The 15,102-nt window shown below is 47.8% G+C and overlaps 1 protein-coding gene across 1 annotated transcript in view; it reads right to left on the bottom strand.

Annotated features, from left to right (window-relative positions):
- The window catches only part of LOC140463619 (cGMP-dependent protein kinase 1-like), a 721,017-nt gene extending 706,929 nt beyond the window's left edge, over positions 1-14,088 (bottom strand). The window contains 2 exon segments of the mRNA XM_072557863.1: positions 13,485-13,507; positions 13,509-14,088. Of these exon segments, the coding sequence (XP_072413964.1) occupies positions 13,485-13,507; positions 13,509-13,796 (311 nt within the window). The 5' untranslated portion in view covers positions 13,797-14,088.
- Positions 14,089-15,102: the final 1,014 nt, after the last annotated feature.

The raw sequence follows: 15,102 nt of genomic DNA, 5'->3' as shown, positions 1-15,102 counted from the left end.
GACAATGAATAACTACATTGTTCAGAGGCACAGTGACCATCGAGATAAGGCAGGTGAAATTGCTCCTGTCTAAACAAAGTACATCAACCTGGATTAAGAAATCTGTAATCATTGGAAATCTTAAGCCCTGTTTGGGACATACAAAGCAGACTAAGCAGTTCTCAGCCTCCTCCCAGGGCACAACTTCGCCTTCAGTTGTACACCTCAAGAGGGTATCCTTCTGCTTCAGCTGTCACCTAGCCTGTTGCCTCACCGCACTCAATCTCGTATTGACCCCTCATCGGAACAACAGTCCAACACCATCTTCGATCACTCCCTCTGTAATATCTCTCTTCAGCCTGCAGGTGAGGAACCCCTCCCTCTGCACCACCCACTGCCTATTATCCACTTCAGTCTGTTTTACATCCATGAGCTCCTGCTGATAATCAGGCCGAACCATTCAGTCAGGTCTGGCAGGCCTCCAAACCCTATGGGTTGTGTTTAATAATGACACACTGTCCATCGTATAAGGATGACCCTTAAGGATTTCTCAATTATTTAAGACACTCTACAACTATGTATGGTGCTACTACTCAGCACCAATATTCCCTTATTTAGAGCTCCCGTCCCCCCCTGATCTGGGTGAAAGATGGAAAGCTGAATTCGGTGTAAATGGGGCCAACATGGGATACACTTAGTACTGCACACCAAGCAGAGGATCATCAAAGCACACTGATGTTCACATCATTACAGCATGCACTCTGTAAACCTGGAGACATTTCTAAACTTCTTGACTGTACACCTGCCCCGAAGGAGGAAGCTACTACATTTTTTGACTGTGCCTGCGGCACGGTCGCCCTCTATTCTGGGGATACTGAAGGAGGACAGTCCCCTCTGTTTAATGCAATGCTGTTGCAGGTTTTGCCTGACAGGGTAGCATCTTCAATACAAACTGACAATATGAATTGGTCAGATGATAGTGAAGCCCAGATGTGATGTGTGGTGTCTTACTACCCGAGCAATGGCCATGACGACCTGCCTGGTCTTGATACTGTACCCCGTATCAAGCAGGGGTTTGTACAGAGATCTGCTTGCCACTATTCTCCTAGCCCCACGATGGAACAGGGACACCAGACTGACCAGCACAGGTACACATCATTTCGTAATGACCACTGCACTTCACCACATGGGACCCCTTCCCATCATGCCTCTGGGCAGCTTGGCCACTATGCCAGGAATTGTTCATTACCCTCTAATCCGGGCCAGGGTTCTCACTGGAAGCACACATCCTTCACTACCTCTCACCCTTTCTGACTATCCCAGGCCAACTATCCTGTCCTCTCAGGAGACCACGCTGATGGACCTACAGCAATACTTTGCACTGAAGGGATCTCCCTTCGCTTTATGATTGACCCCAGTGCAATTCACTTCCTAACTTGGTCCAAGATTCAAAGCTATAATTTTCCCCTCTGTGATGAATGTGTGGAAATTTCTGGTTTGATGGGTGAACCTGTTGTTTGCCCACTTCCTGTCCAGCTTGAAGGCCGTGAGCTGTTCTATTCCGTTTGCTGTCACTCAAGCCTGAGGTGCCAACCTGACTGCACGTGACTTACTCTGCCCTTTGCAGGTAGGGATTGTGTGCCTTGATGGGGGCATATCAAAATGTATTTTCCCCGAAGCCTGCCCTCGTACCTTACCCCTCTTCGCTCCTCCTCATGGGGGTCAATTGATTTTCATGCCTCTGACTTCACCCCCTCCACCTTTTAGATGTACCTGACCCCATGTTACTCTTTGCTCTGATCACACAGGCTGCTTTGTTCAAATGCAGAATATTTATCAAGCAGTCCTTGGGACTCCTCAGACTGTGACAGTTATTGGCCTCACTGAGGAATGGGAAGGCTCTGCCTTCCTTGTCAAGGTGCCCCTGTCATCTCTGGGGCACCTCATGGCCCCTCACGTCACTCTCACTGTTCATGAGGGCCATCGCTAGGATTTTAAGCTGCAGCTTTGCGACGACAAGCAGCTGATTCTTTTTCTTTCAAAAGGCAAACTTTTCCTCAGGGTTCCCGGGCGTATTTTTCACAGCCTTTCTGCGTGACTGGCACACTGGCCCACCACGTCGCTGATATGTCCCTAACCTCAAGAGGTTCCTCCTGACTTATGGGCAATGGGCAAACATGAAGTTGGACTCACTAAGGTTCCCCCAATTAAGGTCAAACCAGGTTTGCTCTTGCCCTAGATTCCACAGTACCCTTTGCGTCCAGAGGCTGAGCAAGGAGCCTCTGAAATGGTCCGGTCTTTCCTTACACAGGGAATTTTACTTCCATGCTAGTCACCTTGCAACACCCCGATCCTTCTGGACCTGAACATCAGTCCAAGATCTCCACCGTATCAATCAAACTGTGGAAGCTTTGCATCCTATTGTGCCCAACCCAGCTGCAATTCTCAGTAGCATCCCGCCTGAAGCATGTCTTTTCACTCTTGTTGACTTTCAGCATGCTTTTTTTTTGGTGATTCCCCTCGCTCCAGCCTTACAGTATTTGTCTGCCTTCACATTTATAGGCACAGTATACTTGGACTTGACTCCCACAGGGTTTCATTCATTCTCCTCCCCTTTTTTCACAAGTACTGCACTCCCAGTTGGCCACACTAATGCCCCCCTGGCATATGTCAATAGTGGATGACATACTCCATGCTAGCACTGTTTGGGATAATAACAAACAGGCCACAGTTTACCAACTGACATGTCTCCATTCATGGGGGATATGTGATCCCACCTACTCAGGTTCAGAAGTGTCAATCACAAGTTACATTTTTGAGTGTGTTAATCAGTGCTACGGATTGTTCCCTCACCCAGAAGCAATTACCCCCCCATCTTACAAACCCCACCCCCTACCTCACCCAGGATGAGAGTCTTTTTTTGGGGCTGGTCAATATTTGCAGGCAGTGGCTTCCAAACATGACAACGTATCGTAGAGCCCTTCCTCCTTATCCCTCTCTGAATGCTTCCCTTAACTTTCAGTTGTCTGACTCGGCCATGCAGTCAGTTTCTGCCCTCAAAGATACCTCGGCTGCAGCCCCAGCAGTAAGCTGCCCACTGTATGACAGACCCGTTTAGTTGTATTTTAGTCTAATAGGTGAATGTGCTACTGGTGTCCCAACTCAGCAGCACGGTGACCATTGTCGCCCGGTGGGCTGTTATTCCACTAAATTGGCTCCTGTTGCCTGTGGTCTCTCTCCGTGCCCTCAAATCCTAACTGCTGTCCACCTGTTCATACAGGCAGCTTCTAAGCCGACCCTTCACCAGCCCGTACAGGTGTATGCCTCGCACGCTGCTGTCAACCTCCTCACATCTCAGCAGGCCCAACATCCCACTCATGCTCGTCTGAGCTGCTGAGATCTCACTATCGCAGACCCCTTACCTTTCGTTTCGCTAAGACTCCACTTTCCTTGAGCAATCCTGCTACGTTCCTTGAGCAACTCCCTGATCCTCCTGACCCCCCACCCCCACCCCTCCAGCATGACTGTGTCCCTTCTGAATCATTTCCTTACTGCTCCTCACCCAGATTTGGCAGACCTCCCATTTGAAAATCCTGACCTCCATATTTTATGTTGCTGGCTCTTCCTCTGTTTCCCCGGATGGAGGATGGCAGTCAGGCTAGGCTATCCCAAGGGACATTGCTGTTCAGGAGTCTGCTGCTTTTCAGACCCATACCTCTGCACAGAAAGCCGAGCTTTTTGCCCTGACCAAAGCTTGTATTCTAGCCACGGATAAAATTGCTAACATCTACACTGATTCCAGATACACATTTGGTGTTGCCCACGATTTTGGTTGCCTCTGGCAGCTACAAGGCTTCCTTACTTCTACGGGGACTCCCATTCAAAATGCACTTTGGGTTAAAAATCTCTTTGATGCTATTTTGATTCCTTGTCAATTGATATTATGATATGTACCGCCCACACAAAGGGGGACAATCAGGAAATGCCCGTGCTGATTCGGTTGCTAAAGAGCAGTTGCATCAGCCATGTTAGTTGTTCCAACTGACAGGAATCTGGCTCCAAATCGAGTAGCTACTTCAGGGAGAAAGGGCATGCCAGATCTTACTGCCATTCAAACTTTATAGAGGAACGCCTCTGAATGTGAACGTGTACGTGACACGCCAATGGGGTGTTCGCAATCCTTGACACTAGACCTCTGGCTAACACCGGTAACTCAAGTTTGTATTCCTGATTCTCTGTTCCCAGTGCTTATTGGTTACTTGCGTAATTGTACCCATCTCAGCAAGGAAGGAACGGGACAGTTACTTTTAAACACCTGGTGGCGCCCAGATTTGAATATAGCAGCTTAAACGCGGTTGGGTAGATGTCTAATCTGCATGAAAAATAACAAGGTAAATGTATTAAATGCCCTTCCAGGACTATTCCCCTCCCTGCCAGGTGGTCCTTTTGATGTGTACAGCTTGCTTTTATTGAGTTACCTAAGGTACAATGTTATAAATACCGTTTAGTGATGATTGATGTATTCGGCAAATGGATTGAAGCCTTCCCCAGCACTAATTGTACTGCACATATAGTGGTGAAGATATTGCTAACAGAAGATATTCCCCACTCTGGGTTGCCTAAGATGATAAACTCTGACAATGGGCCACATTTTTCTGGCCTGAATCAATACTGAATTGTGTGAATCACTTTCAATTAAACAGCTACTGCACTGCACGTATCGCACAGAGACAGTGGGGATTGTGGAATGGGCCAACGGTACCTGATAAGAAAAGTTATCTAAATTAGTGGAAGACACGGGGTTAAACTGGCTCAAAGTTTTGTCCTTGGCACTATTTCACATGTGAGTGACTCCACACTCACAGATCGGACAGAGATAGTTCATGGTCAGCCAATGAGGGCTTCATTGGATGCTCGTACTGGACCCCTAAAGGGCATGGATCTCCATGTAATGGGTGAGCAAATGCAGAATTACTTGGAACAGTTAACTCTTTCTCTAAAGTTTCTTCACTCACAGGTCCAACAATCGCATTGCCCAACTGAGGAAAACACAATCGCCTCCCAACATCCATGAGTAAACCCAGGGGACCACATGTTGGTCAAGAACTGGGAAAGAAACACATGAGGACATCACTCGAGTGGCCCCTTTCAAGTCCTACTAGCAACACCAACCTCGGTCACAACTGAAGGACATTCCAATTGGGTTCATCTATCTGATTGGAAGAAGGTTACTCCTCAACCAGTCAACAACACAGCATGATTATTATTTTGGTACTCTTTGGACTTTTTGAACTCTTAGGGATAGGTGAACATTTGACAAACCAGCCTATTCGGGAACTGCACGCAAACACTTATTTACGTATGTCATATATGTACACTGAGAAATTGAATATAAGTGTTGGGTTGGTACACATATCCATTCAAGAGAAGGAATACCTATTCACCCCCTCCCTTTCTGTATATCAGAAACAGTTGAGTGGATGTTACAACGGAATCACACAAGGCTTAATGGGGAAATGAGGATATGGGAATCAGGAGGTTATGAAATGACTACATTCTCAACATGGTATCAGCCCACACATAATCACAACTCAGTTGTCCCTTTCCCTTACAGTCCATTTGAATAACACGACAGGGTCCCTATGCTTTTGAAAGTTAGGACAGGGAATGCTAATGGGGCAAAGCAAATGTAATCTCACATTTGACTGGCAAGGCCCAGTAGTCAGTATTTCAAGAAATGGGATGTTTAACTGTGATTGGACCAGGATATAGAATATTACATCCAATAGTCCATGGGTCTAATCCACCATGCAGCCTTGGACAACATTGGCTAATGATTTTACAGCTTACAATGGCACATACTTTATATGTGGCACCAAAGCATACCCATGTCTTCCTGTCAATTGGATAGGATCCTGCTGTCTAGGTTATGTTGTTCCCTACATGCATCACCTGACCTCCCTTAAGCACCACCACGAACTATGAGAGCCATTACTGGGCTGATCGAGTTCCTCATGTTGTCTTTTCTGTTATACAGAATGGATCGAATACCCAGCGAATTGGTTCACACAGCCTCAGCACTGGGATACCTGGCCAATGAGACATCTTTAGAAGCCAAGGTAATTGGACAAGCTCTGACTGAGGTCTCAGCTGAGCTAGTGGCTCTCCGGATAGTGGCACTGCAGAACTGACTGGCTTTGCATTATCTGCTAGCCTCGCAAGGGGGAACATGTGCTGTTGTGGGTCAGGAGTGCTGTACCTACATTCCAGATTGCTCTGAAAATATTACCAACCGAGCTGAACTTATTAAGCAACATGCTGACCACACACAAGACATTGGGAAAGAACTCCATGATTATAACCCATTGAGTTGGTTGGGTCACGGAATGTTTGATTGGATCTTTAAACACTAGAGATTTGACACGATAGCCCTCATGAACTAGTACTATTGCTGGCAGGAATAGGGTTACTTGTCTGCTTGTGCCAATGCGTTTCCAATCGGATTTTCAAAATGCCTATATAACTGATTGTCATGATATGACAAAAGGGAGAAATATGGGAAAACATTTAACATTGCATGATGGAGAAAAAATTGGTCAAGTCCCAAGTTATAATTCAGTAATTTATAAGACAAAAGGTCACAAACAGCTTTCAGGAACGGTGGCACAGTGGTTAGCACTGCTGCCTCACAGCACCAGAGACCGGGGTTCAATTCCTGCCTCAGGCAACTGTCTGTATGGAGTTTGCACGTTCTCCCTGTGTCTGTGTGGGCTTCCTCCGGGTGATCTGGTTTCCTCCCACAGTCCAAAAATGTGCAAGTTAGGTGACTTGGCCATGCTAAATTGCCCACAGTGTTAGGTGTAGGGGAATGGATATGGGTGGGTTGCTCTTCGGAGGCTGGGTGTGGACTTGTTGGGCTGAAGGGCCTGTTTCCACATGGTAAGTAATTTAAAACTGAATTTAAACAAACATAAAACTTTAGTCATCTTTTTCATGGCTCCTTGCATATTTCAAACTGCAGATCTCAGCCGAAGCAAAAGATCCATAGAATAGAACCAGAGTTATGGAATGATGCAAATGATTAATTTTCTTTTAGACTAAGGTTCAGCATTACAGGTGACACACTTTTCATGATAATCTGTAATTGCTCAGTATATTCTAATGTATGTAATGAGCTCCTTTTCTTTTGCAAGGTGTGAAACTTGGAAGGGAAGCAGGGAACAAATTGGATCCCTCCTCTTTCCAAGTCTCAGCCAAATTGCTTCAAGTATTTACAATAAAGGCTGAATATTGTCAGTTCAACTGATTTTTGAGTATTGTTCATTTCTTTTGCTCTTACAGATCCCTGCGAATTAAATTCTCAAAGGCCACAAAGTACTGACTGACAGCAGCATAACATCCAATCAGAGTAGGGCCTGCAGCACATCCACAAACCACCCCAACTGGGATGGGGATTGAACCTCGTGCCGTTGGCACCAATCTGATTCGGATTGGTCACCCAACCCAAGCTGCTTCCTCAGACAGACCGACTTGCCGTGGCATCATATATTTTTACATGCGTGTTGCAACCTCAAGGGATGCATAATGATAGCAAAGGCCCCAGTTACTTGTCATCGCATGGCTGATCAGAAACTTCTCCCACTCTTATCACCAGGGGGCACCGGTGAAAACCGAAACGGAAACAGAAGTTGCTGGAAAAGCTCAGCAGTATCAGTGTGGAGAGAAATCAGAGTTAACGTTTCAGTTCTGGTGACCTTTCCTCAGAACTAAAAGGAAGGGTCACCGGACCCAAAACGTTAACTCTGATTTCTCTGCACAGATGCTGCCAGACCTGCTGAGCTTTTCCAGCAACTTCTGTTTCTGATTCCGATTTACAGCACCTGCAGTTCTTTCAGTTTTTGACGGTAAAAGCTGCACTGGTGTCTACCGGAACAATTCGCAGGTAAATACTCAACCTCAACCTTACTTTGTGAGTTCACCTTCCATGTACTGGAAATTCAATACAGGGTTCTGCCTCAGAGCTTGGGGACACTACCCATTGCAGTACAAGACTTCCGCGAACAGATAGCAACAAGCTCTGAAGTACAGATGAATTGAAAGTTAAGCATCACTTGGTCAGATTCCTCCCTGTTGAACAGTACAACATCTTGTCCTGTCATTGAATGTGCTCTTAGTGTGGAGGTGGGAGTGGGAGAACGGTGGTGAGAGAGTGGGGGGAAATGATGTTCCCTCTCTCTCAACAAAACAGCCCTTTGTGCCCCAAACATTTCCAAACTTGGCAGAAAAACCTAAACAAAATTTCAGTCCCCAGCGCCCTCTGCTCAGCACTCAATGCAAAAACCAAATCAGGAATTACAGTGAGGGAAGGCTTCACAGTAATTTGGGACATCCCAGGCTAATATTGTGAAAACAAAGCATTCAAATGCCATCACGGCAGGTGGTCACAATTAAACGGAATAAATAAATTTCTTGCCAACCATTGTTAGTTGTCATAAAAAATCCACCTCATTCATGAATAGCCTTCAGGGAGGGGAATCTGTTGTCTTTACCTGGTTTGGCCTGTACCTCACTCTCAATCCAATGTAGTTGACTCTTAACTGCCCTCTGAAATGGCCTAACAAGCCACTCAGTTCAAGGACAATTAAGGATAGTCAACAAATGCCAGTTTTGCCAGTGAAATCCACATCCCATGTCAAGAATTAGATAATTCTAAAGGAATCAGTGATGGCTCTCCAAACTATTCTAATGACTCAGGTTTCCTGAAGCAAAATCTCAATCATCACTTGACTGACTCCAAGTAAAATTGAAAAAGGAGTTAATATTCCCATGTGGTTCTGTTTAATTATACCCATATTCCCCACAGCTCCCAGAAACTCCAATGCAAGTAATATAAATAACATCACCATATGACATAGATTTTCAATTGGCCATTGCAGTGTTACACCTGCTGGAATATACAATCCTGAGAAAAACACAAGTAATTAGCAGACAACAATATCCTTTCAGTGAAATATTGCCCTGCTCACAATCTGGACAGTGATCTTAGACAACTGCAATTTGTTTTCCCATTGTTCAATAGCATGAGTCTGCACAAATCACATCTGATGTAAAATGGGCAACAAGACTCGAACACATGACTGAAAACTTTTCAATTATTATGTTACAGGATCACACCAAGCTACAGCGTGAATGTCCCAGGGAGAGTCATTCCAGGTTACAGTGTGAATGTGTGAATGCCCCAGGGACAGTCACTCCAGGCTACAGCATGAATACCCCAGGTTCAGTCACTCCAGGCTACAGCGTGAATACCCCAGGGACAGTCAGTCCAGGCTACAGCGTGAATACCCCAGGGCGAGGCACTCCAGGCTAAAGTGTGAATGCCCCAGGGACAATAACTCCAGGCTACAATGTGAATGCTATTCAGATAGTCACTCCAAACTACAGTGTGAATGCCCCAGGACAGACACTCCAGGCTACAGCGTGAATACCCCAGGGTCAGTCAGTCCAGACTGCAGCAGGAATACCCCAGGGACAGTCACTCCAAGCTACAATGTGACAGCCCCAGGGACAGTCACTCCAGGCTACAGCGTGAATGCCCCGGGATCAGTCACTCCAGGCTACAGCTTGAATGCCCCAGGGTCAATCACTCCAGACTACAGTGTGAATGACCCAGGGTCAGTCACTCCAGACTACAGCGTGAATGACCCAGGGTCAGTCACTCCAGGCTACAGCATGAATGCACCAGGGTCAGTCACTCCAGGCTACAGCGTGAATATTCTCAGAAAGGTTGTTCCAGACTAAAGTATAAAAGAGGCTGTCACTCCAGCCTAAAGTACAATTCTGCCAGGAATAGTGATTACAGCTATGGTGTGAATGGTCACTCCATAATTCTGGAGACAATAACTCTACCCGTAGTGCAATACCTGACAGTCAGTCATTCCAGCTTACAATTAGCTGAGTGCACTCATATTACCCTCTTCAACTTTCAGTTCTCTAAATGTGGGCAAGTCTTTAGCAACTATTCACTGAGCCACATCAAAGTGTTGTGATTCTGTAATCAATGGCTAAAGCAGAGATGCTTGCCCTGAGACTACCTCAGACAGAACAAAGACTTTTTTGCATTCATTCATAAAATGCAGTGTCTCCTCACTAGGCCAGCACTTATCCATCCATCCCGAATTACCTCTCTCGGGCTGAGGGGCCTGCTGGGCTTAAGAGTCAAATTAATTTAAGTGAAATTAAGAGTCCATCAGAGTGCTGTGGGTCACATGGAGGCCAAACCAGGTAAGGACCAAGGTATGGGCCAAATGCTGGCAAAGGGCACCAGAATAATTTAAGATCTGGTCAGAATGGATGAGTTGGTCTAAAGGATCGGTTTCTGTGCTGTACCTTTCTATGACACCCCTAAAGAAGGTGAAAGTGAGGACTGCAGATGCTGGAGATCAGAGTTGAGAGTGTGGCGCTGGAAAAGCACAGCAGGTCAGGCAGCATGCGAGGAGCAGGAGAGTCGACGTTTCAGGCAAAAGCCCTTCACCTGGAATACTGACGAAGGGCTTTTGTCCGAAACATCGACTCTCCTACTCCTCGGATGCTGGATGAGCTGCTGTGCTTTTCCTGCGCCACCCTTTTCGACTCTGCCTCTCCAACATCTGCAGTCCTCACTTTCTCCTATGACTGTATGACTGCAGATTTCCTTCCCTAAAGGATCTTCGTGATTGCTTACAACAATGAACTGTTATTATGGTCACCATTAATCTACCTTTTAATTCCATGTTTTAGTTGAACTCAAACGTCACCATTTGCCACTGTGAGAGTTGCATCCATAACCCCAGTGCATTAAACAAAAAAATACCCCCAAAGACCTGTGGATGGTGGAAATTAGAAACATAAATAGAAATTGCTGGGAAGACTCAGCAGGTCTGGCAGCATGCATGGAGAGAAAGCGGAGTTAAAATCAGTGACTTTCTGTGTCCCCAGAACATTAGCCTGGGGTTCTGGGTGACGAGCACAGTGACATTATCACTCTGCCTCATCCCAGGAGGAAGAATTTATTGGGACACTCCCGAGGCTGAGGAACCTATACTACAGGGACAGATCGAAAAAAGTGAGGACTGCAGATGCTGGAGAGTCAGGGTCGAAAAACGTGGCAAAAGACAGCGCTCTCTACAGTTACAGTTACAAAGCGAAATCATTTTCACTTCGACAAACAAAAACAAGCAAATTGTCGTAGACTGTGACATTGAAATGGAGTTTCCATAAAATAAAACAACCTCCAACATGCTGCAGGGTATATGTAGGTAAGAAGGTCATGGCTTCGTGGTCATATCACAGGATTGTTCATCCAGAAACCCAGGTCGTGTTCTGGGGACTTAAGTTTGAGTCCCCTTTCGGGCAAACGGTGGAATGTGAATTCAATAGGAAAAGAAACTGGATTTGAAAATCTAATGATGACTATTTTTCAATTGTTTGGAAAAAAAACTGCCATCCTTACCTGGTCTGACTTACATGTGACTCCAGAACCACAGCAATGTGGTTGACTCTTAACTACCCTCTGGGCAATTAGGGATGGGCAATAAATGCTGGCCTGGCCAGTGACACCCTCATCCCATGACTGAATTTTTTAAAAAGAATGATATAAGATCATTAGAAGATTTTGTATTCATTTCTGTCTATGGTGGGTTGTTGGAGGGGGTGCAGGGGTGAACAATAAAACCATGAGGAATCGGGATTTGGTGACTAGAATAGGAATAAAGTTGAGGAGATTGACTGATTGAATGATAATCGTGGTGGTTCGATCATGCCGATCCTGGTGACAATTATCTCCCTGACTAACTCTGGGCTCCCACCTCCGTGAGAGACCGGAGACTCTAGTAATCACAGCAGGAGCTTCATTAAATTAGTATAGCAGTGGTATATCATCCCGAGGGTTAGTTACACGCCTCCAATACAGTACATCCTGTCTGCCTACAGCAACTCATCTAAAATCAACCTGTTGAGGGACGCTGTGACACATCTCCAAAGCAGCTATGCTTCTGGCTCCTAGGGAGAGACACTGCTACTGAATCACAAGTGACCCCCCCTCCTGCCTAGTCATTCTTAGCTGGCAGCTAGAGGTCTCCAGCAATAACTGGCCACAGACTACGCTTTACTTGTAAAGAGAGGGCCGAAGGGACAGTTGTAGAAGTGGACTGCAGCACTGCAGACACCGAGGGAGACAGTGAGGGGGAACTAATTGCTTAGTTCACATTGACAGTCTGAAGTAATGCTTCATGTCGGTCTTTGTGACGTGGTCACCTTGTCTGTTATGTTAGATTTCCCCATTAAACCGACAGATGCCTGTCAGGAGCAACATCAAGCCAAAAAAAAAATACAGCATGCTCCTCCAGTTGGTGAGAGATTGGGAAGCGTGGATTTGCCAGCACTGACCGGGGGTACACAATGCTGTGAAACGTTGACTGAACCACATGGAGAGATAAGTGACAGCTTGTGAAAGCTCGGCTCTACTTGAACCTGTTCCAGTTTGCCCCGTCATTTGTCACCGAGCCAGAAGCTGTAAACTGATGATGCTGAGAGCAGGGAGAGAGGTCAGTGTGAGCGGCTAGAAATCATTCAAGGGCCTGTCCTGTTGACCAGCTCCCTCCACCACCCAACACACACACACACTCTCTCTCTCCTCTCCCTGGGGTGTCCTATACCCAGGTTACAGCCATAGGCTGCCCCCTCTAACTCACACTCACTGAATCACTCCACCTGCTCCCGTCACTCTCTCCGAGTGCTTTACCCATTCACTCTTCTCCCTCTCCAGCCCTGGCAGACCTGTTCTGTATCCCCCACTCCAACCCCAGCACATGGCTCAACACAGAAGCCTCTGCCTCCTTCACACAGACTGATAAGTCACTTGGTATTGCTGTGGGCTAGAAGCAAAGATGCGGATTGGGGGGCAATGGCAATGTAACTGTGGACTGAGATTAACCCGCAGTGACTGGGCAAGTGACAGCTCAGTGTGTGTGAGATAGACACTGTGTCTGTGGGAGAGAGAGAGAGAGAGAGACAGTATTTGTGTGACATACAGTATGTGTGTGTGAGAGACAGAGAGAAGACAACAGGCAGCATATGTGTGGATGTGACAGAAAGACAGAAGAAGAGACAGTGTTGGTGTGTGTGAAAGAGAGAGAGAGAGACAACCTGTATGTGTGAGAGACAGTAATGTACGTATAAGAGTGTATCTGTGTATGCGTGAGAGACAGAGTTTGTTCGTGAGACTGTGACAGAGACAGAGAGATACTGTTTGTATGAGAGAAAGACAGTATATGTGTGAGAGAAAGACACAGACATAATGTGTGAAAGAGACTGTGTGAGAGAGATGGAGACAGTGTGTGTGTTTGTGAGAGACTGTGAGAGAGAGAGAGGTGGAGACTGTGTGTTTGAGTTTGTGAGAGACTGTGTGTGAGCCGGAGAGACAAAGAAAGTGAGAGGAGCGCGAAGGTACAGATGAAGCTGCTTACTGTGCACTTTTCGGGTAGAAAGGGGAGGGTAACATGGTTCAGGTCCTGGATGTCGAAGGCGGTGGGCTCCGCTGAGATGGCCTGCCTTTTAGTTCTCTGCTGTTCCTGCAGTGAGCCCGCACACTGGCCTGCGCTGTGTTTGCTGGCCGGCTTGATCACTGAGCGGTACTTGTCCAACTCATTCTGCAATCTCTGGATCAGGTCATCCTTCTGGTCCAGCTCCAGCTCCAGCTCATCGATCAGGGCATCCCGCTGCCTCAGCTCCTCGATTTTCTCCTGGAGAGCATACTGCAGGTCCCGCAGAGTTCCCATGTCAGTGCTGGGGGAGCTCTCCCTCCGCCAACTTTTCCCCAAAGTCACCGCCCACTTTGCGGAACTTTCCCAGAGAATCCGGCTCCTCTCTGCTCTGTTGTAACAGCAGGGTTTGTCTGACCAACTTCACACCCTCCCTCCTCCCCCCCCCTACTGCCCCTCTTCTGAAATATATAACATCAACCTGGGCGAGCGGCCAGTTTGGGAAGTGGTTTCTTTTGAGGAAGCTTCTGTGCCAGCGATATCGCCCGTCCTTCCGGCACTGCTCCGTCCACAGCTGGGAGCCTCTCACTCTCTCTCTCTCCCTCTCCCTCCCTCTCACACACACACTCTCTCTCTCACTGCCTTACGTCAATGCTCCATCTACAAGGCAACTGTGGCGCCTACAGGTCCCTGCAGGAGTTACAACCCAACTTCCCCAGCTCCATCCCCCCTCTCTCCCCTCCCCTTGTCCCCAGCTCTATACCCCTCCCTCTCTCTCGCTCTCCCCCCACCCCCTTCTCTCCTCCCCCCACCCCTTCACTTGTTCCCAGCTGCAAGCCCTTCTCTCTTTCCCACCCTCTCTCTCCCCAATCCCTTCACTTGTCCACCCCCCCGCTCTCTCCCCACATCCCTTCACTTGTTCCCAATCTGCAATCCCGTCTTTCCAACCCCTCTCCCTCATCCCTTGACTTGTCCATCCCCCACCTCTCTCTCTCTCTCTTCCCCACACCCCTTCACTTGTTCCCAGCTCCAAGGCCCCCCTCTCTTTCCCACCCCTCTCTCTTTACCATCCCTCTGTCTCTTCCTACCCCCTTCTCTCTCCACAATCCTTCCCCATCCCTTCACTTATCCACCTCTCCTCTGTCTCCCTCACCCCTGCACTTGTTCCCATTTGAAACCCCCTCTCTCCTTCCCTCCCCTCTTTTGTCTCCCCAATCCCTCCCTATCCTTGACTTGTCCACCCCCCCTCCTCTCTCTCTCCCCCCCCTCTCCTCTCTCTCTCCCCCCCTCCCTCCTCTCTCTCTCCCCCCCCTCCCTCCTCTCTCTCTCCCCCCCCTCCCTCCTCTCTCTCTCCCCCCCCCTCCCTCCTCTCTCTCTCCCCCCCCTCCCTCCTCTCTCTCTCCCCCCCCTCCCTCCTCTCTCCCCCCCCCTCCCTCCTCTCTCTCTCCCCCCCCCTCCCTCCTCTCTCTCTCCCCCCCCCTCCCTCCTCTCTCTCTCCCCCCCCCTCCCTCCTCTCTCTCTCCCCCCCCCTCCCTCCTCTCTCTCTCCCCCCCCCTCCCTCCTCTCTCTCTCCCCCCCCCCCTCCCTCCTCTCTCTCCCCCCC

The sequence above is a fragment of the Chiloscyllium punctatum genome, chromosome 38, assembly GCF_047496795.1.
Source record: "Chiloscyllium punctatum isolate Juve2018m chromosome 38, sChiPun1.3, whole genome shotgun sequence".
NCBI lineage: Eukaryota > Metazoa > Chordata > Chondrichthyes > Orectolobiformes > Hemiscylliidae > Chiloscyllium > Chiloscyllium punctatum.
The sequence above is the reverse complement of the archived record's forward strand: the minus strand, read 5'-3'. Positions and strand labels throughout refer to the sequence as shown.